General features: G+C 43.6%; 1 protein-coding gene across 2 annotated transcripts; it reads right to left on the bottom strand.

The window, feature by feature from the left end:
• Positions 1-25680, bottom strand: tsc1b (TSC complex subunit 1b). Of its 2 annotated transcripts, none has more exons than XM_072371386.1 (22): positions 25400-25680; positions 20105-20320; positions 19850-19953; positions 19405-19557; positions 18463-18607; positions 18161-18315; positions 17996-18069; positions 17733-17911; positions 16247-16365; positions 14680-14845; positions 14451-14572; positions 14084-14177; positions 13452-13565; positions 12480-13113; positions 9374-9417; positions 7727-7893; positions 7344-7526; positions 7110-7220; positions 4874-4996; positions 3974-4161; positions 3633-3809; positions 1-2200 (listed from the first exon to the last, which is right to left on the bottom strand). In XM_072371386.1, the coding sequence occupies exons 2-22, from the start codon at positions 20211-20213 to the stop codon at positions 1510-1512; spliced, it is 3852 nt and encodes a 1283-aa protein (XP_072227487.1). In that variant the 5' UTR covers positions 20214-20320; positions 25400-25680; the 3' UTR covers positions 1-1509. The 2 variants fall into 2 exon arrangements, with proteins under 2 accessions (XP_072227487.1, XP_072227488.1); XM_072371387.1 differs by having other exon boundaries at positions 13458-13565.
• Positions 25681-26574: the final 894 nt, after the last annotated feature.

Here is a 26574-nt window from a genome sequence, read left to right as displayed (position 1 = left end):
TGTAGTGCAAAACATTGAAGACGATCTTTATTGTTCACAGTTAAACACAAGCCACTGCTTTAAGAACTTCCTTTTTTGCCATTTCTTCCCAGATTCTCCAGCTCCGGTCAGTCCTGGTTTCTTCCATTTGTGCTGATTGTACCCTCTGTCTTGGTTTGCTGTAGCTACTACAGTTGGCATTTAGGATTGTTGAACATGCTTTAGATAGCGAGGCAGAAGGAAATGACAGCAGAAGTTCCCAGTGGACAACAGGATTCAGACAATCAAGTTTACTTCTAAAGAAAAAAAATAATAAAAAAGAAAATAAACAAAAATAACAGGGAGACAGACCCGTGTTCATCGGGGCCTGTACAAAGGAAACCCATTGGACCAGATTATGTTTGAAGTTGACATGTTACAGCTGAAATGAACCAGAACACAAATGTTCACACGGAGGAATGCATCGAATTTTCAGGGTCTGGGCTTGTTTTAGTAACCAGGTCTCATTTAAGTGTAACACGTGCACCCGACAGCACAGTGTGTGGCTGAACAAGCGCAGAAATAAATACATAAATAAAGGCAGAAAAAGTGGAATTTAGGCAAATAAATAAATTTCTCCAATATGCCAGCACTGCAGAATGATCCCACAGCACTCCAAAGAACAACGCCGGACCGCCTGGTTCCACAATCCAAATCCTCAACAAAACCCGCCGCTTTCTGAATGGCGGCCGCAGCTCGGAGGTGGTCGTGTTTGTGGCGGAAGAGGTTTTTTAAAACGGTAAGAGAAAGATGGCTGCGTTGCTTGAAATACGGGGCTAGTCTTTTATCCGATGATCTGATCAGAAACTCTCAACTTGCTTCACATGTCTCGTCTGATTGGTAATATTAGCTTTCACACTGGGAAAAAACCCTAAAAACTGAAATGATTGTGAGTTATCAGGACATATTACAGAATGTATCACTCAGGCCTATTGCAGCGGACTCAAACAAATAGTTAAGTTTTATTTGTCCAGGCTTTGAAAACAGCTTTTAAACACGTGCCATCGGAGGTAATTTTATTGTGGCGAGCAAATTCTCCTTTAAGAAAGCACTGCCTTCTCTCACAGGCTTAACTTCTGACAGAAACTGGCTTAAAGTAAACCTGAGCTTCCTGCGTGATAAAAAGAAAAAAATAAGCTGAATCAGGCGGGAAAATTTGGGTGACTTGACCATTTAAACATGAGAGTCAGTTTAACATGAAGGCTTTTAATAACTCACTGGCATCCTGTCAGTGTCTTTTCAGCAGTTTAAAGTCTTGCATGTGCACTGGCAAAACTTTGTATTTGGGTTGGTCTGAAATGGAAAAACACAAAGATGCGACACTTTGGGGGGGGGGGAATCCTGTTGTCCACTCAGGGAAATAGGACAAATAACACTGAATTCCAAAGAGTTGCTGACATGTTACTCTTTAGCTGATTTGTAGCTTTTCTCCATGGTTAAATTTCAGTCTCTCTTTTCGTCTGCCCTTTGTCCCAGCTCAGTTTTGTGTCCTTAACTGTGCTCGTGATGTGTTTCATTGTAGTCCATAATCTTTAGCTGCTGCTGCCGGGGGCGAGCCGAGCCCCCCTGACTCCTGCCTCCGCCTTGCCCCACCCCTGCCTTTCTGCGGGGACTTTCCTGGCTGGAGGCTCGCTGCTTGGGCTCAGAGGGGTGCTGCTCCTTGGTGGGCACAGTGAGAGGAGGAGCAGGGGCAGATGTTGTGGCAGGGGGTGAGGAGGGGACGGGGGGAGGTGCAGGGCCCATGGTGGCGATATAACCTGGGCAGGGTGGTTCCACGCACAGGTCAGTCTTCAGGCTGTGGGCGAGACCTGCCAGGCGTGGTGGCGGAGGTTGTTGTTCCTCATCGCACTGGCTCTCGCTTTTGTTGCGGAACAGCTCACGCGCCCTCATGCCCAGGAAGCTCTTAGCGCTGGGGTACGAGCCCACAGTGAGTGGCGCGTCTGAGGCAGGCAGGGGTGCGAGTGGGTTGGCGTGGGGACATGACAAAGAGGGCTCCACCAGCAGGGGCGGGGCCAGATCCTGACCTCCGTTGATGGAGTTGACTGTTGACTTGGAAATGTTGCTCGCCTTTGGTTGCCCTGGCAATAAAGTGCTGCCGTTGCCCCGAGGGGAGTCATGTGGCGATCTGCTGTCCGCCCCCTCGTTGGTGTGAACTCTAACTGGTCCATCTGGAATTGTGACACTGGAGGACAAAATTTTGATATGTCAGGAGAGATATTATTACTAAACTAATAACTCAGCGTGCATCCTGTATTTATCCTTTTTTAAATAATCAATACGCCCAGCTTCCTTAAATAAAATTTCTTCAAATGAAATCTGGGTTTCTCCTTTCCACAGCCTAATTTCTGCATCATGCTCTGCCTCCAGCACAACTTAGACCGGGGATGTCAAACTCTGGTCCTCGAGGGCCGCTGTCCTGCAGGTTTTAGATGCTTCCCTGCTTCAACTCAATGCGTTATTAGCAGGCTTGTGCAGAACTTAACAATCTTTCAAAGATATCCATTTAATCTGAATCAGGTGTAAGTTGGGAAACATCTAAAACCTGCAGGTCAGTTTGATAACCCTGCCTTAGACAGAGGTGCACCTGCATCCTCTCCCTTGCATTTCTTCCTCCTGATAATCTTCAATGTTCATGTGTGAAAACAGCGGAACAACTGAAGCAGAAAAGCAAGTTAGGAGGTGGTTCTGCAGATGAATGAACCACTATGTGGATTACCAACTTCTCACCATTTCAGTATCGGTTGGCTGAATGTATCTGAACGGTTTAAATCTCAGTGATCAGTTTCGGAACCTCCATCATAGATTCACAGCTAAAAGTTGACATTGTTCCACCATCTCGAGGAAATTTTTAGAGGCAGAAAACACTGAATGCATATTTTCACATCTATTGGAAAGTATGAGAATTTCCTTCGGAATGAATGCTCAAACTGCCACAGTTTTAGCTTGTTACAATAGCTTGGTACAATACGTCAAAAATGTGCCAACGCTGACGTCAAAAATACACCCTCCATATTAACGTGATGGTGTTGTTTGGCCTGACCTCACACAAACTGTACTGAACTGTGCTGCAATCTGCACCACGATAAGTGTTATTGATTATATACAGAAAAAAAATGATAAAAATGATGCCATGTCATCAATTTAACAAGACTATGTCAACAGCAACACTAGCAGTTCAGTAAGTGAGGTCTGATGACGGCAGTGCCTTTATTAGCTAGAATATCTACCAGTCCTACTTTCAAATGCTAACATTTGGTAATTCACACAAAATAAAGCTGAAGTTGTGTGGAATGTCATTCAGTTAGTAGATATTTGGTCATAAACCAACGGATAAAAGTTCTGATCTGCAGCTTGCACTGACTGAAAAATTAAGACGGCAGAATTTTTCCAACTTGATGATCCCCTGAGTAGCTGTTGAGATGTTTCAGACGGGGCCAAAATGGCAAACAGACCAACAGCCGTTACAGCCTTCCAGCCATGACCGGCTGACTCCAAATCCAACCACATTAATCAGTAAAAAGTCTGTCATGTTCATAAAACTGTGACTAAGAAGCGTCTGTCTGTATCATGCAAAATGATCTGACAAAAAACAGAAGCACCAAAACCAGCCTGACCTGGAGTCTGCAGGGGTGAGTGTGTCAGCTCTGGCCCCGGGAGGCGAGCTGGTGGCGGTACTGCTTGCTGGAGCCTCCACCTCCACTTGGCTGTAGAGCTGCAGGAGTTCAGTCTGCAGCAGCTGAGTGATTCTCCTTTGAGCTTGATACCTGCAGTCTGAGGCCTGCAGCTCAGCCCTGAGAAGACAGGCACAAGGACGAAGAGGGAGGGAGAGAGTGTCAATTTATACATTTATATCATGTCATATTCATATCGTGCTAACTCACAAAAACAAAGTCATCTAAAGGCACATATTTTGAGGAATACAGGGTTCAAACACCCTAAGTGAACTGATACTGACTTTGCTTGACATTTTACATCTTCGAGGAATTTCTTTTGCTCTGCGATGAGGTGCTCCTTCTTGGAGAGGTGAGTCTCCAGCTCAGCAACTCTCTGCTGTGCTGCCTCCAGTTTCTGCCCTTGAACCAGCAAACTCTGCTTTAGTGTCTCCACCTCCTTCGCATAAGACAGCTGCAGCATGAGGGACTCCTGGGTGGTGGTAAGAAAGAATAATCAAATATGAATGGGTAAAAATTTGTCCTCATTTCTTCCAAAATTTGTGCTTTTTGGTTTGTTTTTTGGTCGGCATGTTCCCCGTTCACAAATAAGAGCAACACACTGCCTGTTGTACATCAGAGACAGACAAACCCTGCAAAACTTCCACCATTATGCTTTAAATGTTGCAAAAATCATGAAGAAAAACATTCATTTATTTTGTAGCCATGAGGTTAGAAGGACCACAGCATAACCGAGCCAGTATCGCTTATTTACCCCTAATGAGTATTCTTCATTGGCAGCAGTCACAAAATAGACAACAGTGGGCATGCTAAGACTCTACAGTCTGCACTTTGTTACTCATTACTGTCTGTAGAATGCGCAGCAGAGCACTCATCACAGCGGAGCAGACGGTGGTGGGGACCAGCACAGTGGACAAAGAACAGAGGGACGCAGGAGTCAGAGCAAAAAAAATCTAAATATTCCCACCTGAGCAAAACTTTCTTAATAAAAGCAGGACTAACTGGACGCAAAGATGTGTGAGATGGGTCTTTAGCTCAGGGTTGAGATGACGGGGCAAGATTTTCTATCCGATCAACCATATGCAGGTCTGCAAGTCTAATTAGCGTCCCTTTCTTCACCTCAGTACACCATCTTCCAGTTTCATACATCTTACACACACACACACACTCCCCCTACGCCATACCTTTGTGTTATCGGTGCCCGAGTGCTGCATTTCCTGCATGGACAGCTTATGTGCCTCCCCGAGGAGCAGCAGCTGCTTGTTCAGGAAGCTCATCTGCTGCTGGGTGCTCTCGCTGTTGCTCAGCTGAAGGACAAACGAGACAAACAGTCATGACGGAGTGCAAAGTAGCAAAAACGCGACAAATTAAAGATGTCCAAAAGTATTTGGGAATACATCACCATCAAGCATTACAGAGTTACTCAATGATCTTGGCCCATTCGTCAAAAACTCAACAAGGTGCAGCAAATATGTCAAGTGAATCATTCCGCGCATACATCACTCATTGGTGCTGCAAAATGCTACTCCAAGGCAAAACAGAAGGTGTTTATTCACGCTGATGACGACAAAAGACGTGACATACAACTACTCTCTAGCAAATTGCAAATTGTATGTAAATGGGCTAAAAGCTAATGCTTCTTCCAATAAGGCAATAAGTATAAGGTGACATCATCCAGAGCCACCCTCCTCAATACCAGCAGGGAGTCTCTTTAAACTCAAGGAGGGACGTGGACAGAGTACAAGCGATGACATTCGGCTGTTAGCCAGTTCTAGCTGTAACCAAGGCTTGTTTTCTTCCTGAGGCGTGAAGATCACCGGTTCTCTACAGTAGGTTATTTATTGGTTTCTCTAGCCTAAAAATGCGAAACAACGAAATTGGGTTTACTGGGGTGCAACAAACTCTTAGAGACCAATTTACAGTAAATTTATGTAGTTTTATTCCAAAAGTTAGGGTTGCTTTTGCTAAATAACCTTCAAACTCAAAGACATCTAATTAACTCTTTACAGTTCTGCTTGGTTAAACTGATTGTATTTGTGTCAGAGTCTGTCATCAGCCCTCTGATTGTGGTCTATTAATTTTTCTAACTTGTCGAGCATTTAAGCGCTTGTTAGAATATAGTCTGAAACGGACCCTTGCATGTTAGGATTTTGTTTCTGTCTGGGTCAGAGGGGGAGAAAACAGACTTCAGACAAACCCCAGGAGGCAGAAAAACACTCAGACCCCCTGTGTGGCTGACCCAACAAAAAAAAAAAAAAGGTGAGACAACATCTCCAAGGCAACTGAGGCCTGGGATGTTCAGCTATCTACAGAGAGGTTGCTGGATGAGAACAGGGGCATGTTCTGTCGGAGCTCTCAGCTGTCCGCCGAACTGTCTATCAGAAGTAAAGACAAAGAAATGTATCGTGCAGCTCTGCTTTTAAAGAGTAAAGTTCAACAAAAGCTTGCAAATCTATTGTAAACTTTTCATTCTTGCACTTCTCTAAATGTTGTATCTGCACAGATGAAAAGGCAAGATACAAGTTGGGATATGAAATGTTATCCAAAACTAACATCACCATGATGGTGGCATGCCAAAATAATCCCTCAGAATCCACAAATACAACTGGCAAACACCTATGATTATTCATGTAAAACATAAGCACTGTTCTAAGGATTTAAGTATTAGCACAGAACAGCAAACATTCTGGTTATGAACCAGTCTTAAAACTGGGTAAATACACCATTATTCATTTAACAACAGTGTGTCAAACAATAAATCCAGTAGCAACCAGGTGCTGCTGAATCATCATAAAGTGTGAGCACCTCTATAAAAGAGGAAAGTTTCACATTTTTCAGCTCTGCAGCATTCAGGTGTGTGTTAACACGATGCCAAGGACGAAAGACATCAGCAATGATCTTAGAGAAGCAGCTGTTGCTGCCCATCAATCTGGGAAGGGTTATAAGGTCATTTCCAAACTATTTGGAGTCCATCATTCTACAGAGAGAAAGATTATTCACAAGTGGAAAACATTCAAGACAGTTGTTAATCTTCCCAGGAGTGGACGCCCCAGCAAGTTCACCCCAAGCTCATAATGCACGGCCAAACACAGCATATCAGCACAGACACCTCATACCAACTGTCAAGCACAGTAGTGGAGGGATGATGATCTGGGCTTGTTCTGCAGCCACAGGACCTGGGCACCTTGCAGTCATTGAGTCCACCATGAACTCCTCTGTACACCAAAAATATTCTAGAGTCAAATATGAGGTCGTTTGTCTGATGGCTAAAGCTAGCCTGAATGTAACCACAGTCTAACATTATCATCTTTGTTGGAAAAAGAAGCAGAGATGCCATTTCTAAAACAAACCAATATGAACATTTAAAGCTGAGATTGACTTTAAATCAGACTTTCACTCTACCAGAGCACAGCTCTTTACCTTGATGGTCATCTGGTTGAGGAGGTGACCAGTGTGGCAGACTTTGTTGTTGGCCCTCTGAAGCTCCGCCTCCAGTTCATCCATCCTTTTTTGACACTCTTGTAACTTGCTCTGCAGAAAACAGTTCCAATCATTACAACTGTAGCAGGTTTATTGAAGTTTCACAAAAACATATACACGTCACTGTCGACCAATCTTCGTTGGGAATGTGTGTGTGTGTGTGCATGTGCGTACCTGAAGCTCCTGGTTCTTGGTGTAGTAGTCGTCCCGGGCCTGCTGCAGCTGTCTGATCTGACTGTGCAGCCTGGTCACCACTGTCTCGCGGTCGTCCCACAGCTGTCGGTACCGCTGCTGCTCCACCTGCAGGCTCTCCCTCAGAGACAAAATGTCCACACTCTGCAGGTTCAACTGATCCTTCTGCTCAGCCACACACACACACACACACACACACCAGTACAGAATACACTGAGATCATTAGAACTAAAAAACCTCAAAGTGATGATGAAAAAAGGTTTCAGCAGACTGGCTGAATGTGTTGAAAGGACTTTGGTCACCTAATGCGGTTTAAAACAAACAGAAACTGGTGAATCTGTGATCATGAGCACATCAAAACTTGCCATAGCATTGTTCTGCTCCTCCAGCGCAGTGGCGTTGATGATGCGTCGGAGGAGGCGTCGGTTGCGGACGGCGTGCTGCTCCCTCTTGTAGCGCTCGTACAGCAGCTGGTTGTGCAGCAGGAGCAGCTGGCTGCGCAGCGTCTGAAGCTCGTCCTGCGGAGCCGAGCCTGAGTAAGCCACGGCAATGATAATGGCATTAATACAGTCACACAATACATGCTTTAGTGCAAGTGTGCTGCTGATCGCAAACTAAGAACTAGAAAGTTTTTGCTAGTTCAGTTTTTGCACATGAAATTCAAACAGAAGTACAATCTGCTCTTGCTGGACACCTTCATGGTGCTGACTGCAGGAAGACTTTTGGCCATAAACATCAACATGAACAGATTTAATCAGTCTCTCCATTTAAAAAGGTAAAACCTCATCTCCTCATCTGTGAGGCTGCTGTTTAACTGAAGTGACCGACATAACTCTGGACACAGTGCCGTGCTTGTAAACATGTGGAAAAGGGGGGAGGTTTTTAACAGTGGAGTTTAGTTTTGCTGTGACTTTATGACCATCAGCCACACATGAAGAGTGGAAACTTGTTTTAGGTGCAATTGAAGATACATGACTCCCATCAGTCAACCAAGGGGAGATTATACAATTCCAGAGTAGTAATTACACATAAACAGAGAGTTTCAGTCTAATGTTCTGTTTTGCTGTGAACTGCAGCTGGAGAAAATTAGATTCTTGAGGTCTGGCACAGAAACAAAGAGGGAGAAGAAATCTAACTTTTTCCATGTCTGAGAACAGGTAGTGTGTGACTGTGAGAACTTTGTTTTCTGATGAACCTCAGCTGAACTAATTCCCCTTTCCGACTTGGTAACACTTTAACACAGTGCTCATGTCTCAGAGCTTGTGACTAATCACTAGTCATGCTCAGATAATGATCTGACTGCAGCTTTTATAATGGCTCCTTTTAGCAGTGGACAACTTAGCGGTGGGAAATCATGTGATGATTTCCTGAGGCGGAATCACCATTAATCATGTAAATCCCAATTCTCCACATAGATTTAGTTGAACTTGTTTGATCATGTGACTAACATATGGCTGTCAGGACACAACGTTTTTATAAAGTTCTAACATCAAGTGGTGATTTGCATCCCTCTGTGCAGCTGTGATGCTTCATGTGGGACGCTGGCCAGCTCACAGCTTTCTTTTCTATTGTCTTTTAACGGCAAAATAATTGAGGGCGTAGTCTGTCCAACGAGTGACATCGTCACTGTGTCATAGCCAGTCAAGCGTTTGCTTAGTGGGAAAGGAAAGATTAAAGAACACTACTCTTCCAAAGAGCCAGGGCCTTGGCTAGGGGATGTTTCCAGTGCAGTTTGACTCGCTTTCAGCAGAAAAAAACGCAAAAACATCAAAGCTGAATTTTATGGTGCTTGATGGAGAAGTTGGCGCATCACCAAACAATGAATTTATAAGATTTTACAGCTGATCTGGATTACTTTCTTTAAAACCAGAAGACTCAGTAGAGGACTGCGTGCCATTCACCTTTAATGACCTGTACCATTCCTCTGAGAAGCTATTTACATGCCATATTAACATCCCCGTGATGCTGTGTGATAACCCATCCTCACTGTGATGCTGTTTTGATTGTTTTACCTCCAAAATGTGTCCAGTCAGCTGACTTACTTGGCAAAGGTAATCTGTAAAGGGAGAGAATGAAAAAAAGATGGTTATAAACAGTCGGTGCACATAGACTCGGGCAGGCGCTTCAGAACCCTCCAGACAAGGACCAGCAGACTAAGGAACAGCTTTTCCCCCCAGAGCTGTCACCTTACTGAACTCCGCCCCCCGCTGACCCCTACACACAAATTCATCCACACCTCTCAACTCCTCACTGACCAAAAACCATCACATACTGGACAGTTCTGCACACGCACGCTTTAAACAAGCTGTTTACACGGTACTATGTACAGAATATTGCACTAGTTTAGTTGGAAGGTAGCTACTTTTTATTATTTATGCACTAATTAATCCTCACCCCATCTGTATTTATATAACCTAACGCATCATCTGCCCATTTCCTTTAGTGTAAATCATGCTATACTTCCTGTGAACAATCTATCCATCTGTAGTTCTGCGTTTCAGTCCTGCAACACATTCCAACAAAAGTTGAGATGGGGCGAAAAATGGCAAGAAATAAAGCAAAGAAGTTTCAAACATGCTTTTGCACACAAGTAGTATCCAGATAAGTCTGCGTGTGAAAATCTAAGAACCGTTTCAAACCGAGTTTCCAGATTTCCCTCGTCATGCACGAGATCATTAAAGGAAATCTGGTTCATTCATGATTCGAGGAATCTGGAGGAATTACTGTGTGTGAAGTAAACGGGCTCGAGCCTGAGCTGCACACTTGTGATGTTTGACAAATAAGACGGCACTGCATCAAGAGCCACAATTCCATCAACAGCTGATATAAGAATCACTGTGGGAAACTTAGTCAAGCACTAAAATGTAGAGTTACATTCACAAATGCCACATCAAATCTGACTGAGCACAACAGAACCTTATGGTAATGTTATGTTTGCCCAGAGTAGTAAACAAGTTGTACCAGGCTGCGATCCAACTTATCAATATCCAGATAATGCTCTTATGCTCCTGTAGAATTGGCCATATGGAGATAAAAATGGTGATTTTTCTCACACTTAAAACATCGGGCGAGCTGCCATTATTACCGCCGTCAGCTTTTGTCTGACTGAGGAAAAACATTCAAGTATGAGGATGACGAGCCCCTTAGTCACCCAAGTTAGTTGAACGCACTGTTGACTTTACTGACTCTGCTGTCGTCTCACTGGCTCAGAGGACCGACTCACTGCGAGTGTGTGCGCATGTGCATGAAAAACAACAAAAACAGATTCTTAACAATGTCATCCTTGTTCTGACTGGGTGTTTCCTTTGGAGTTCACCAACAGACTAAAAACAACTCAGACAGGCTCTGCACATGAAAACACACATGAGCGCCGTGCGCTCAGCTCTACCAAAGCAGCACTTCTGACGCAGAGTCTTCTGCAACCTTTATACATGGAAAAGAAAAAAAAGAAGAAGAGCAGGGCTGTACGTTAACTTTTTCAGCTCATAGGACTGGTGCTACAGAGGCTGACGGCTTTTTAGCACAGGACCAGAGAGTTGCAGCACACCCTAAAAATGCCTGTCACCTCTACAGCTTTGTCGCACCGAACTTTAGCCAGACCAGGGCCGGAGTTTCATGCCTCAGACCGGCCCACTTTAGAACACCAGCTATTATTAAAATCACGTAATTATTACCTTACATTTGATATGGAAAACACATTTTGACTCAACCAATTAAGATATTTTCAATAGCAAAATATGCAGGTTTAATTCATATCACTTTCATCCTATTCCCTTTCAGTTGTGGTCTTTGTGTATTTACTATCTTACTTTTAATGATAAAAGTATAACGGTAACTACTATCGTTTGGGCATAGAAAGTGGTTATATTGTAACCAATGCTTGCTTGTTCACACACGCAGTCCCCTCATCGCTCCTGGCTCTGCTTCTGACACTAAATCACATTTTAAAAATGCTCATAATTCTCAGCACAAATCTCCCCTTTTTACAAAGCCTTCTGATCAATTCAGGTGAGCTTCATTAATGTAGTGCTGAATCATCTAGCATCTCTGGGCACTTTTTTTCTTTACAGCATTCTCACATTAATATTCACTCAATGAGTAATCCTGCCCACTCTGGACTTGTGGGCTCATGGCTGGTGCTTGGTGCTGTATCTTCTGACTCTGAGGGGCTACAAGACAAAGTTTCCCAGTTATGAGGCATCGCAGCACACTATTATTTAAATCCTATAAGGTTATGTTATATGCCACACAGTTCATTGGCTTGATAATTAATTAACTTGAACAGTGGTTTGCAGGCAAAGTTCAACATAATGCCTTACCCGTTTCATCGTCCTCATTTGACGTGACAAACCGCGAGCTCGTTTTAGTGAAAAAGTTGCAAATATTTGCATATTTAGCTGCGTCTGTTTCCAGAGCTTTCATCTTTTTAATTCCAGCCGTCTGTGCTTTCTACTTTCCATATTTCAAACACCACTGACCGAGTGCACCGATGCGTTACATCAGGGTGCGTCTGCAAAAAAACGAATACACAAAGGCGGCCCAGGGACACCGGCCCTTGCAGCCCCAACATCAGACCAGCCCACCGGGAATGTGTCCCGGTCATCCCCATTAGCCACTCCGGGCCTGAGCCAGGCGAGCTCCTGCTCCCACTCGATGTTGTAGCTTTACGTTTTAGCTTTCACTTTTGTCGTTAGCGTGCTTTTGGTCGGTGTTGGTGGGTCCCTGTTAACTTAATTTACGTTATTGTCTGTGTCGTTCGGGGTGTCTTTTGCTCGTTTCGTGTTTAATCGACGCGAATAGGTTGAAAAAAGAAAATCTCCTCAATTTTCATGTTTGTTGGCAAGACATAACGTTAGTCACTGACCACAGCTGACTACAACTACCAGGAAGGGTAATCGTGTTACCTTCGTAGACATACAGAAGGATTTTTTTGTGGCTAAATCTACCCATAATACCCATGCTACAGGGCAGATCAATTCTTAGCACAGGCTTGTTTTGATGTCGCACTGTACAGCCCTGAAGAGAGAAACAGTTAATCTGGTTCAAAAAACCTAAACTCTCTCCTGCAAAAACAAGCGACACCCAGAATTGAGACCCGGTCAGAGTAAGGTCCCTCACCTCTTGAGAACTTTGTCGTGGGTGTCACTTCCCTGCTGAACAAGGCGATCCAGCACCTCCAGTGGTGAAGCAGACACGACCCCTTCCTCCTCCCCGTCCTCCAGCCCCTCCTCGCGCTGCAGCAGCCTCTCCATTGCTGCCTTGTGCACTGCCTCCGATGTTTTCTGGCCCACAAACAGTGAGGCCGCTCTCGGCAAGGCCAGGTCGAATAACGATTCATACGGGGCCGGAGCCGGGGTCTTGCTGCACGGGCTCGGGGAGAACAGCCTAAACTTGCCCACGTCGTCGTCGGGGGCGGAGGGGCTTCGGTGCAGGTGGTGATCGATGGGAGTGAAACAGGACTGAAAGGACCAGGACTGCTCCAGAGCTGAACTCCTGCTATCTCCTCTTGCGGCTCCTCTTTCACTGCAAACACTGCTGCTATTTGCAGTGATCTCCACTTTGTCTGGTGTGGATACAGCGTGGTGCGTTTCTTGGGTGGGGCCTCCAGGCTGGGTGTTGGAGAGGTCCTTGTCTTGTGTCTGACAGCCAGTCAGAGTCTCAGTGGTGTGACAGAAAGGGGAGTCGAAGCCCCTCAGGCCCAACTGCTCCTGCTTATCTTCAGTGAGCTTCAGCAGCTCTTCTGTGATCGCAGCTGCAGCAGAAACAAGAGGCTCGTAATGCACGACTCACACACAGAATCATGCATAAATCAGTAAACAAACATTAGTCATACTGCATAGATAGAGGAATGACACGTTTAGGTTTAGGCAGCTAGCTTGAGCAGCAGAAATTATTCAGTTTAACAGGTTATTTTATTCAAAGGTGGTCACAGTATTGAAAGGGCCGTTAATTTTACTACTCAGGTGGGATTTAAACCAATAACTATGCAGAGAGCATGCTGAACAGGATATAATCAGGGAAGTGCTGGGATCCTGGATATTTATTCATTCTCACAGTTTAACTGGTTTTGGCAGCTTCTAGAAGCTACACACTCACCCTCCTCTTTCTCTTTTTCTGTTCTCAGCTGAAGGTCCAGCTCCTGCTTCTTCATAAAAACCGACAGCTCCGTCAGAGTCATGGAGACATTCTCAGCGGTTCTTGCGTCTGAAGAAGAAGAAGAAAAAAAAATAAAGAACCTCAATCGCAGCTGCTGGTTTGATCAGAAAATTGAGCCCCCAGAAAGCATCAATACCAGAAATGTTAAGACATCAACATACTGGTTACTTTTGGGAAGATGGACAAAGCTTTCATTTGATGAAATGAAACTGATAGTATTCCAGATTTTAAATGATATCCAAATCACTTAAGTACAGTCAGGACTCCTGTCCAGAGTCAATTCTGAAGGAATCATAATGGACTTTTCATCTTCTCTGGTCATTATGTCTGTCTTAAAAATGGCCCAAATTACATCTCATTTTAACCACATCTGTAAGTTACAGTGAAGCTGCCTGTTCTGGCTCTTTATGAGGGTCTATTCGGGTGTCAGCATATTAGGCCCATTCTCCAGTGTCACTGTCAAAGGGTATTTAACTATTTATAAATATATATCAATCAAAAAATTAATCGTATTTATCATCCAAAATTGAGGACCTTTAGGGAGTGATGAGAAAATAATCTCTGACCTCTGTTAGCTGCTGCCTCCGAGTTCTTCTCTGCATCTCTAACTGGTTCTTGTCTCACCAGTACAGGCTTACTGGTTTCTCCTTGCCGACGATCCTGAAAAGTCACACAGTTCATCTATTATGAATTTTTTTTCAGGAGACAGCTCGCAGGTTCTCTGTGCTTCTTGTCAAATTCTCTGCATAATTTAAAGATGTGCACTCGGGTGAGTGAAAATCCCTATTAAACCACATCAGATAAACCAGTGTGACTCTGACTGGCTTATCAGTCACATGTTTTCAGATATTCTTTATTATTCAACACAAAAGAAACAAAAAGCTCAACAGTTAAGCTATCGTGACATTTCACAACGGAGTGGAGACGACATACTTTTCTTGGTGGACTGGACTGGACTGTGTTGGCTGGTAGGGAGATTATGGGGAAGTCATCTGATAGGGTAGGAGGTGGGGATGAGGTGGCTGGAGTGCTGGAGGCAGGCGTTCCTTTACCTCCTGCTCGGATCAGAACAATCGGCAGAGCAGAAAATAAATCTGAGTCACTTCGACACAAGATAACAAAACAAGAACACTGACACAATTCAGAATGATGTAACCTGTACCTGATGTGCTGTGGAAGCGGCCGGGTAGGTGTGAGGCACTGTGGGAGAGCTCCAAGTTGGGCGACATGCCCCTTGAGGAAGGGGGCGTGGCCATGCCACACAACGAGGAGGGGCTCCATAGAGGGTCCTTCCCCCCACAGGAAGAGTTGAGTTCACAGGTGGAGTTCTGCATCAAAAGAGTTAGACAGAACCTTTTTTTTTTTTTTTTTTAGGAGCATACTTCAAAAGAAGAAAGTGACCATTACACGGTGGAAGCTGGTGACCGTCTCCAGGCGCTGAGCCGTTAGACATCTCTTCATATTAAGAACAACAAATGTGATCCAGAGTTTGCAGGATTTTAGTGCTGAAACAGCAACTTTCCTGAAATATACTGTATCCAAGACTCAATATTAATTACTAAGCAGTGAGAAAAGAGTAGGGGGAGGTGGTTAGAGTCCGTGTAACATGCGTTTTTTCCAAAGAAAAAAAATAAAATCCCATGCTCCCCAGATTTTCTGCCTGTCTGGGTCAGTGGGAGTCCAACAGACAAATCCTCTAACAGACCCCAGGAGGCAGAAAAACAGCCAGACTCCTCCCTCATGAAGCAGGCCCAATCACAGAGAGGGAAGGACGAAATCTCCAAGGCAACCAACTCTTGCTGGTGCTTACAGAGGGGAATGCACCAGGAAGATGAGTGAAAGGAGTTGTAATTCCTGAAGCTTGACTCAACTATGAGCCAAGTCTTTTATGAAAGGTAGTTATTTCTCTGATTAAGGTCATCTAAAGGGTATATAGAAAAGTTTGGCTCGTCCAGTCACTGAGGTTTTTTCTCCATTCCCCAAGGAAGAACTGCACCAACTCCTTAAAGCTGGATGGATTGTGCGGTTATCCAGAATTCTTTAAGCGATTAACAGATGAGGTCTGGGCTTTGACCATTCCCACACATTTAATTGTCTACCTGAGGCCACCCGCGTGTTGCTTTACAGATATGCCTAAGATTGTTGTCATGCTGAAAGATGAACATCTGATCAAAAAGAACTATTCTAAATAAACAAAGCAACAAAACAGCAAAAAGTGAGTAATTAGGCGCATTCGGACAGAGAGTTCTATGAACGCAGTTCTGAGAACTGTCCACCTCGAATTTAATTATAAGACCTGCCCTTCCCCAGGGAACTGTTTCATTGAGACGACATGTAAGTTTAACTTATCAAACATTCACCGGTTGTGTCCGTGTCATATGAGTAAATATTTCAGACAAGGGGTGGAGCTATCAAACACCTACGTCATATGTGTTCCTATGGAACCCAGAAAAGACCCTGCCTTGGAGAAGGAGCTAAAGTGGTTATAGGAACTGAGGGACGTGGTCCCAAGTTCCTATATGTCCAAATGCGCAAAAAAACGGCCCAGTTCCTGAAAAGGTTATAGGAGCTGCAAAAGATTCCTACAGTGGGAATGCGCCTATTATTTCTGCAAGGCATTAAAACAGTAAGCAGAGGCTCAGTGACACCCTCGGTAGCATCACCCTCTGATCATCAAGTACCGAAACCACCATTTGAACAGTTTTTCATCCTATTAGGGATGGTCTTACCTGCCGTCGGGAGGTCTGTGGGCTGCGGTAGGAGGACTGTGTCCCTGAGAAGGGGGGCAAGGACAGGGGTGGGGGTAGTGGCTGCCGTGGAGTGGAGAATGGGGTCGAAGAAGAGCTTCCTGTGGTCAAGAAGACAAACAGTCTGATCAGTCTACAAATGGATGAAGCCAACAATCTGCGGACTTCCGTGCTCTTTGGCATTTTTTCTTTAATACTAAACAAAAATAAAATTACAGCACTAATTAAAATGAGCACTATGTGTTCACAGTCAGCTCATTTAAACAAATAAAGATTCAACTGTTTTGCATCAAAATGAAGCTAATAAGACGTAAAACATAAAAGCCGAGCAAGTTTCAGCAGAAAACGGCTGACTGCAACTTCCTGTCAACACTGCACGTTTAAACTGCTTTCCGGCTGCATCTAAACATAATATGTGACGCTCAGTTCTCCCATCTTGCTTTTGAGTGCTTATAGATATCCAATTAATCCTGCAGGAGGCAATCGGTTGCAGTGAGTACTGGATGACAAACACGACCAGTTTATAACCGGGCTGAATCTTTACGGCCAACTGCAGCTCATCACAATCATGCTTATCACTTTTTGCATGTTTTGCAAGTAACAGATGCAGATAAAGGGAGGTGAAGACGTCTTTTGCGAAATCATTGTAGCGTGGCGATGACTGATGACATGACCGATACTCGCCGACATGAAAGGAAAATGACAACCTGACCAAATGAAACAAGTCCAGAAGAAGACTTAACATTTTTTCTTGCGCATGTCCGAGTTTTGTCAGTCTTCAAGTTAACAACTTTGTTTTTTTTACAGAAACACACACCATCGCCTTCATCACCACTTTGCAATATAGTATAATAGCTCCGCACACAAACATGCCTTAAAGCAACAATTGAGTTTGTGCAACTTAAAACTTTGTTCTTCTGACTCCTTCTGAAATACACTAACCTTTGTTATGCACAATTCTGGGCCAGAAACTGCCCCAGGGGGGTCAGATACGACAGTTCATGACTTTGGTATCCAGCCCTGCACAACAGTTTTGCTTTATTGTCTCTTTACACTTTTGTGGACATTTTATGGTGTCTTTGCAGCCTCTTGAAGATGAGGAAAAAAATGTGTGTAGCTGTACATGTGCAGGGCTCATATGGAGATTTGTTTAGTTAAATCCCAAAACTGTAGGGGCAGCCAAAGAGTGAAAATCTGCTCAATTCTCTAGTGTTACTTTAAGTGCATTTTCTGTGATGCAAGATCTCAAAAGTGTATATTTTTGAGAGCAAAACGTCCTTTAAGAAGTATCTTTATAGTCTATAAAAGTATGCTGATGTACAGTATCAATACAGATTCTGAACAAACCTACACATTCAAAAGTCTGATACCTGTTTTTACTTAAATGTCCAGCATTACTCTAATTCTAATGAGTGCCATGCATATCAAGCATATATATATATATATATACACATATATATTTTCTGACCATAGCTGCTCTGGAGGTCCGTGTAGGGGCTTGAAGTGCAGTCTTGTGGTCGAAGGTGAACTTGGGGGTAAAAATTCTCAGGCATGGTGGCATAACCCTCCTCACAGGATGCCTCCTTGGGGTCTAGAGACACTTTGGCACATTCAATGACGATATCGTGGATTTCATACTTTTTCCACCTACGGGAAAGGATTGCACCGTCAGGCAGAGTAATGCAGTAGACTTATAAAAGACTAAATATGCCAGAGGACGGAAACACTCACCTGGTGGGGTCAAGCTCATGGTCCTTAGTACCTGTCACCAGCTCGGGATGTATACGGACATGTTCAAGCATCGGCTGACAGGAGGAAACAAAAATTAATTCATCAACTCTCAACAAAATAAATTAGGAGCAACAGAGCTCAGCAGCGTCAGTAACAATAACCCACCTTTACCACCTCCTCAAATGTCTCCATGTTCTCCTTCATGCTGTAATGGGAGCGTAGGTAGGACACAAAGTTGCACGGGTACATGCCGTAGAGTCTGTGGAAAAGTGAGTAGACGCTGGCTTGCAGGTGGATTAAGTAAACCTCTGAAACATGCCCTGGATGCCAAGAAAAATACAGATATATATAAAAAAAAAGACAAAAAGAACAAGTGTGAGTATCAGGTTCAAACTCTCACAGCAAAAAATAAAGTTAAATCACGTTGCACTCCTTAATTTTTTTAAGACGTGACAGGAGGTTCCAACCTGGATTCTTAAGGTTCCACGATGCGAGACGGCCAAAGATGTCAAAGTACTCCCACAGGTGTTGTTTTCCAGCTTGAGGGATCATGGGCAGCAGAGTGATGAGCACCAGCACTCCGGTTATAAGCACTACTACATCTGTATCCGTCTGCCAGGAGACAAAAGATTTGACTTTTGAAGTTGGTGACTAAGACAGAGATTAGGAGGGCAGTCACATAAGACACAGACTGATGCTTAAACAGAGTTGTTTTCTTGCTGATTCTGCGTATATCAATCAAATGGTCAACATAAAGAAATTTACAGAAGGGAACTTGTTGAGTGTGGAAAACATACCACATATTTTTTTCTTCAAACCAACTGAAATTAGTTGAATTTGTTCTTGGATTTGTATTATTTGTTGGGCTTTTTTTCTCCTCTCATTAGAGTACAGCACATCACATGGTGGAAACTCTCTCTCATTTGTACCGTAGTGTACAGATATCAGTGACAGTGATGCAATTGTTTTAGTCAGACTACAGGGCTGCAGTCACGCAGTGTTCTATGAAGCTTGTTTACATGTTTCTAAATTAAAGTATGGGACAAACTAAGTTTTGGCCTGAAGACGATGCGAGATAAAAATTCAGGATCATCAGATTTATTCTAATTCATCCAGAGGAGAATAAATAGTGGAAGAAAATTGAAAAGAAATTCATCAAACATTTCCATGTGAACCACAGCGGTATGCTCACCCCCCCACCGGGATGGCTAAAACACTTGATCTAATCGAGGATTTAAACAACCCGTGTTTGAGGAGCAGCACCGAAAGCCTCTGTCAAATTTGAGGAGCATGAACTGACAAAGCTAATCACACACAGAGAAATCCTGACTTCCAGCTTGAAGCATCAGTGCGCTGTGTGGATTGAACCTATCGCTGCTTTCTTCATCGCCCCATATCTGAGTGGTTACCTTCAGGCATTTCAGCAGAGAGAGCAGCAGAGGGTAGCGAGCGATCTTGTGGATCCAGGACGGCTGCTTGCGGACTACATGGCCAAGCAGCGTGAGGATGGGCAGCCGGCAGGCCTGTTTGGTCATACAGTCGTTCATCTTGTCTAGAAGGTGCTGTTGGGGGGGGGGACACGGCAGGGTTAGCTCTGTGTCCGACACAATCGGCACTGAAGAAACACAGCTTAACCCATTTTTTGTGCTCAAATACAAGAGCAAGACAGTAAATGTTTTGGGTTTTTTAATCTGTGAGAAGAAACAACAAACAGCAATAACTTGAAAGTTAATCCGAACCTGTGTTTAACTGAAAGTTGATGTCACTAACTTGTCCTTCAAAGATGTTGGGGCAGGGGCTTCCTATGAAAAGAACACTTTTTTGGGGGGATAAATTCACCGTTGGGGTTCTCACCTTATCATGTGGCTCTCTGACAGAAGACAGGATATGCATGGCCTGGGCGGAATTCGTTTCCAAAAAGTAATCCACCAGCCCATTCAGCAGCATGGAACCACGCTCTGCGAGAAAAAAAAGAAAGGAGATTATAAAACGGTTTGTAGTTTTTTTTCTTCCTTTTGTTTTATTTTGTTAACAAAGCCATCAGGCGTGATACCGACACCAGACCTTCAGCATAGTTATTCAAAGCTCTAATTAAAAGGGTGGAGCTACCAGTGCTGAGCTGCTCATTGATAAGGCCTCGGATCTCTTCTAGCTGGTGGAGGTCGGAGGTCTCCAGGAGTGGGAGGAGGTCCCCCACGTTGGGCTGTTCCTTGGCCATGGTGGTGGCAGTGCTGGAGGTGGAGGCCGCCTCTCTCTCACAGCGTCCGTCCCTGCTTGCCTGGAGGACTCCTGGGGACCACCCACCAATACAGTCTCCAGGCACCTCTGCCGATTCACAAACATCACCCAGAATCAGTAAGCGCTCAGATGCGGGATTAGTGCTCAACAAAGGGAAGCAAAGTTTGCTTCACAAGCATTTCCTTTGTTTGACTTTTAATACGAGCTACTCAGAATGTTTAAAAATGACAGTCAAGAACAAAAAACACTAAGATGACCAAGATCACAGACGCTTTCTCGAAATTTCTAATGTACTTTATGGTGGAAACAGTCATAGTGCTGCTTGGAGCTCTCCCTTTCACTGAGAAAACGATACACAGTGCGCTTCCTGCCCTGCTCCGCACAGCAGCCAGTAAGAAGCTGGTGAACAAAGCGGAGTATTTAACAGCCATATATTTCCCTCAGGTGCTGGGGAAGAATAAAACTAACTGTATAAATGCAACTGTTTGCTAACATGTTTACCATAGCGACTGCATAGCTCCGTGTCTGCAGCTTGCTGAGTCGCACCAGTAAACAAGATGCTCTGAAGCTGCCGTGTAAACAAGACATATTTTGGCAGCTCGTAAACCTTTTAGATTTCATCATCTACAAAAATATGTGTTGCAACATGCCTGTGCAGTAATAACTGCTGCGTAACCATTCTGGTGACAGTTCTGCACATCAGCCTGGGCAAATTAACCAATTCATCCCAGGAATCGCTCATCAGCTTCCAACCACATTTCTATTGGATTAAGGGCAGCATGGTCAGCTTGGTCATTCCTAAGCATCAACTTAATTTTGTTTATAACTGACCTGGTGACCAGAAAAATTCATGTTCATGAGTTCATGTTTCAGTGGCTTTGGCACAATGTGCTGCTGACTGGCCCGTTACAGCCTTTTATCTAATACGAGGCGAGTCTGACACGGTGACACTGAAGAGGGAGAAGTGCCACTTCAAGTTGATCAACGCAGTGTCACACACTGACATTGTTCCGATTGGCTGCAGGCCTGTGTTCATGTGAGCTGTGTTCACACTCATTTCAGTCACTGCCTGCTGATAACGCCTTCCACGTCCACTTGAAATGAGCTAAGAAGACAACTCCTGGCCTGTTTATACTTGCATGTCATAGCTAAGGTATATGTTTATGAAATAATGCACTGAGAGCACACAGACATCTGATCATTCAGGATACATGCAGAGGTGGTCTGGGCCGTATGTGGCACCGTCCCTTCATTAGACAGTAAATGTGTCCTGGGCCACACTAAAGGATCGCCTTTTCAACAGATGGAACTACCACTTGTGAAAACCTACAATGCATTTGATAAACTCCTGCACTAGATGGGGTGCCAAGAACATGCTTCATACATCTGCTCACATCTGACTATGCAGGATGTCACTGATCAGCTAAACAATCCATGTTTCTGCCATATTAGGGAGCTTTGTCTGATAAGCCTAACAAGCCTGTAAAATCTTATCAACTAATGTTGGACTCGTAAACAGCTTTGGACAGGTGTGTATGATGACTATAGGCAGGAGGTTGGTTCATGAAATGAGCAAGTGATGGGTTTTAAAACTGGACACCAGCTGGGCTCTAAAATGAAAATGTTGGCTGCCAATTAATTTGCATGTAGATAAGAGGATGAGGCAGCCAATCATAGCAACACAAATGTAGACTGAGACCTGATGTTTGAGATGCTCGCTTGTCAGCAGATTACTAAAGACATGAACGCATGAACAGGAACTTTGTCAAGCATAGGGTTTTATGATGTCATCAGCACGAGAACTTCAGTGAATTCAACTCTTAATTAGAAATGTCAATGCAGAGAGCCGTTTTGTGCTTTTCTGACTTGTGAAGGCAGCCAACAGTATACGCCCTCTTTTCTCTGCTAAGTACAAACTGCAGGCTGTACTTTCCCTCTACGTGTAATAAAGTACACACTATGAGCTTCTACATCACCACATATGTGATATCCCAAAGTAGAATACAAATGTCGCACCAAATCCTCAAAACTGGACTATATAGCCTTGGTGCTGGAGTTAAAACTACTATAACCAAAACACAGCACGGTTTTATCAACAAGAACAATGCCAAACACAAGACACAATGTGACAGCATTCAAGAAAAGTTCAGACTAACGGATTAAGCGGTGCTTTAGATGAACATATGTGACCTCCGATTGAACCTCGAAAAAAGAAAATCCATTAAAATCCTAATATATGTGCTTCAAAAACACAACTAGGTCTAAAGGGTTTGCCTTTTCAGATTATTGGTCTGTTTGTGTCGTCTGTAATACTTTTAAGCTAGACGGTCATTCCAAGAAAGGAGGCCATGGGAGCCCTGCAAATCTCCATCTGAAAAACAGGCATAAATAATCCTGATAGGCAGGTCATTATCGTCAGGGTGTCGGTGCCCAGCAGCTTATTCACTCACTGGAAGAATGAATCAGCAAGATCTCACTTCCACACTGTGGCTGAATCACCTAAACCTTCAGATAATGACCATCTTCTTTTTATTAGCTCACCACTGCAAAATAGTCTTCAGACACACAAGTTATTTGTTAAAAAAAAATCCAAGAGAGACAGAGTTCATCATGGAGTGAAGCAAGAAGAAATAATCAAAATCGTGTGTGCTTTCCCTGAAAACATGACAACACTGGTCTTCTCAAGGCACTTTCATTTGTAGCAAACAAATAGAACATCACGAATGTCCTCGGTTGCTGTGGCGCAACAGACTTATGGTTATCGATAAACTGCTGACTCACTGGGTTAGTTCTTGTGTGGAAAGTGGATACAAACACGAGCGCCTTGCAGGGCCAGGTCAGTGGCACAAACAAGAGCCCCACTCAGTGTGATCTCATGCAGCTTGGGAATGCTCAGGAGCGCACAAAGAACCTTTATGCAGCCAGAGCCCTTCCATGTACACACTGGAAATTACATTTGGCTGTGTGCGAGCCGTTATCAGCAGCCTTCGAGCCTCCAGCGAGGATATTCAAAAGCACCATCATAAACGAGATAAATGACCTGTATGGGGGCCTTAAATAAAAGATTTTTGTCAACCTAACCGCTCGGTTTGGCTTCTTGCAGTGGTTTGCTGGACTTAGCGGGGCTAACAACAACTAACATTAACACTAACAAAAGCAAATGATCTAAATGTCAGATAAGAGAGAGTGATAGCCATCAGATTTCCTCGGAGCTCAGTAAAACAACCATGCTGATTAAAATCTTAAATTTGCTTTTGTTTGACTAAGAGTCCAACCCCCACACCTTTAGTAATTTAGTACTTTCTGAATTAATGCACCAGTAATCTATCTGGATAATAATAGGTTATATTAGAGCCCAAAACAAACCTTTCAAACCAATCACTAAGATTTCATTCTTAAATAAAGCCAAATACCTGCACAACAGATGACAGCTTACAGTACCATATGCAACAAAAGTGTGGCTTATTTGTCAGTTAAATTACTTGACAGAGAAGGGAAAATTACCGATAAATGACCAAAACCCCCAGAAAACTAACGGTTAAAGAAGGAGAATGATCATTTAAAACTTCTAGGAGCTACACATTAAAACAGCCTGAAAAAAATAAACTCGGGGAATCCCACAGACGGATGCTTACCCAGACAGGCAGCTTTGATTACGATCCAAATTTTAGACTGTAGGCTTCCTACTCATCCGCAATAATAACTCACTTTATGATGAACCAATAATATGAGAGAAAGCAGCAACGGGTCTGCAGAGCAACTCTTTTCACCTCCTACATTAACATGTCTTTCAGGACCGCCGTGCAAACGGGACACGGTGCCAGCAACACGCTTTTCTTCTGATCTTCGTACTGCTTGGTGCCATAATGCAAGAGCTTCAAAAGCGGAGCAATTTCACAAAACCTTATTTTGCCAACTTCTTACTCCAGAGTCTTCTTTGTTTTTTCTAAGTAGCACAATCCAGCGTTGAACAGCACGGAATAAAGATGTGCGGCAGCGTTTTACAGCTAAGATGCAAGTACACTGTGCACAAAAGTATGTGAAATTATGTTAAAAAAATATCTCTAAATTATCCAAAGCCCTAACAGGCACAGCCATACAGTAGGTATCTCTGACGAGACGGGTTGGAGCCATTAAATCATCACACCACATTTAAACCGAGGACCAGATGAACAAATAAATAAAGGATTTACTGTTTCTTCACGTTTGTCCGTGTGGATACGACAGATCTGAACAATCTGAAAATTACTGAATAAGTAACACTTCAAAATATGCAAACATTTCATGTTCTTTTTGTGTCTGGTGAGGTTAGTCCATTAGAGTAGACCAATATCCAAAAGCCTGGCAGCAGTACTGCAGCTAAATGCAAGTGTTTTAACAGGCGAGGGAACGTGACAGAAATGGTGACAGAGAGGTGGTGGAGGAGGTCAAGCTGAAACTAGCCACCCATTTTGTCTCAATGTCGGTAGGAGAGCTGTGAAATCACAAGGCACTGAAAACATACGAACAAAACCCTGGTATCAACGATATATACGAATAAAGGTAAAAAACTGTTGGGCGGATTTTCAGTGAGGTGCTGCCTGCAGATTAGAGCAAGCAACGTTGCAAAAATCTGCAAGGGTTCTTGCATAATGAGGCGTCGTGTAAGCAAGTATGATCCGCATCGGTGATAACATTAGTCTATTATAGTGGCATGCAAAAGGACAGTGGAGGAGAGTCCGGGCAGGTTGAGGTCTGAGACGGAGAAGCAGATGCTGTATGTGGAGTGACCACTGGCTGCTGCCTCTCGTAAACAACTCGCAGAGAACAATGGGAAGGGTTGGGTTTACTTTAACCGCTTGCAAAAATATGAAGACTTCTTTTCTGAGGCAAACCGACATGCACCTATACAGCTACAGAAAACGCAGATATAAATCACGATGAAATCTTTAAAACATCCGCTAAATCCATCACTGGGTCTTCCCAAAAACAAGTCAACCCCACCGCCGACAGCTAACGTTAGCTGGGAGCAGCGAACCACTCTCGGTGAAGGATTCATTTTGCCTGTCAGTGTATTCAATCAGCGGAGAAGCAAGCAGAACCCTTCGAGTTCACTGAAATAGATCATGTGCGTTAATATTCAGTGAAAGGACAAAGCATTATACGTAAATAAGCAGACCTGTTTACCTGTTAGAGTAGATGCACTCCACAGGGCGCCGCCATCTTGAACACCTCACAGCCCATCCCACCGCAGTCAGCCTCCGCTGTCAAGCTGCATGCAAACTAATCCCACAAGTTAGCGCCCTGCGTGCCAGAACTGCAACTTTCACAAGTCGTTCATCCAAACAACGTCTAAAAGTTAGTCAGATGAAATGCAGCGAGACTTACATAATAATTTCACGCGTATTCGGACGGATTCTTAACTAAACCTCCTAACTGAATTTGTTTTTCCCCATCGCTGTTGGTGGAAGGATGAAGTACGTGTAATGCGGTTTCGCGTGACCTATATGCGGAGGGCGCACGCGCAAATTAGTTTTTATTTTTTGTGGCAGGTAGAGAGGGACTGTATGGAAGCTCATCTCTGCCAGAAAAAAGAAATCAAAATTTAGGAATGTTAGAAGAAGAAGCAAATGATGGAGTAAGGCGAAGATATTGTAAATCAAATTAGTCACACATAAAGTTATTTTTTTTATTGAAAGAATTGGAATTTATCAGCTAATAGTATGAGGCAAGTTACACATGTCCAAGTCAAATTATGTAACAATAATATCATTCTGACTGAATATTAGGGGGACCTGCCTGCGGGCAGCACAGTTGGTAAATTAATGCTTTATGGCTGTATGTTTGTTGATGCCAGAATAAAATGCCAACTTAACTTTGAATTACCATAAACAACATTAAAATAACTACTGCTACTTTGTTAATTTCTCTAGTGTGAAGGCATTGCACAAATTAAAGAAGGCTCAGACTTCAGCAGATATTGGTTAGCTACAGCTAATGTATCTTTTTCAGTGTTGTTCTGTGTGTGTGTGTGAAAATTTCCACACATGATCTGTATGGGCTGCATGTGAGAACGTAAATATCCAGACCACATGTGAACAAAATCCTTCTTCGGATTCACAGCAAGCCAATGTAAATGCTGCTAACAGTTGATGTTTCATAATCTTTTCCTCATTGACTTTGGGCATTGCAGATGTGTCTAAAGACATGTGGTACTGATATAAACAAAAAAAAAAGGCCATCCCTTTGGATAGCTCGGAGCCTAATCCGCCATTCTTGACCGATGGGTTCTACAGAGTACTTTTTGCATTATGTCCTACCTATTTTGCATCTTTATGGCAGTGGCTGTGCCCCTAAACTAT

Source organism: Leuresthes tenuis, unplaced genomic scaffold (genome assembly GCF_036924035.1).
Source record: "Leuresthes tenuis unplaced genomic scaffold, fLeuTen1.0.hap1 SCAF_19, whole genome shotgun sequence".
In the NCBI taxonomy this organism is placed as follows: Eukaryota; Metazoa; Chordata; class Actinopteri; order Atheriniformes; family Atherinopsidae; genus Leuresthes; species Leuresthes tenuis.
The sequence above is the reverse complement of the archived record's forward strand: the minus strand, read 5'-3'. Positions and strand labels throughout refer to the sequence as shown.

Excerpts from the sequence above, each read along its gene's own strand:
- tsc1b (XM_072371386.1), bottom strand. The coding sequence starts at position 20,213 with ATGGCCAAGGAACAGCCCAACGTGGGGGACCTCCTCCCACTCCTGGAG. Across the intron at positions 9,418-12,479 it reads CACGACAAAGTTCTCAAGAG|ATTACCTTTGCCAAGTAAGT; the intron begins GTGAGGGACCTT and ends CTCCCTTTACAG. Across the intron at positions 7,221-7,343 it reads CCAAGAACCAGGAGCTTCAG|AGCAAGTTACAAGAGTGTCA; the intron begins GTACGCACATGC and ends TGTTTTCTGCAG.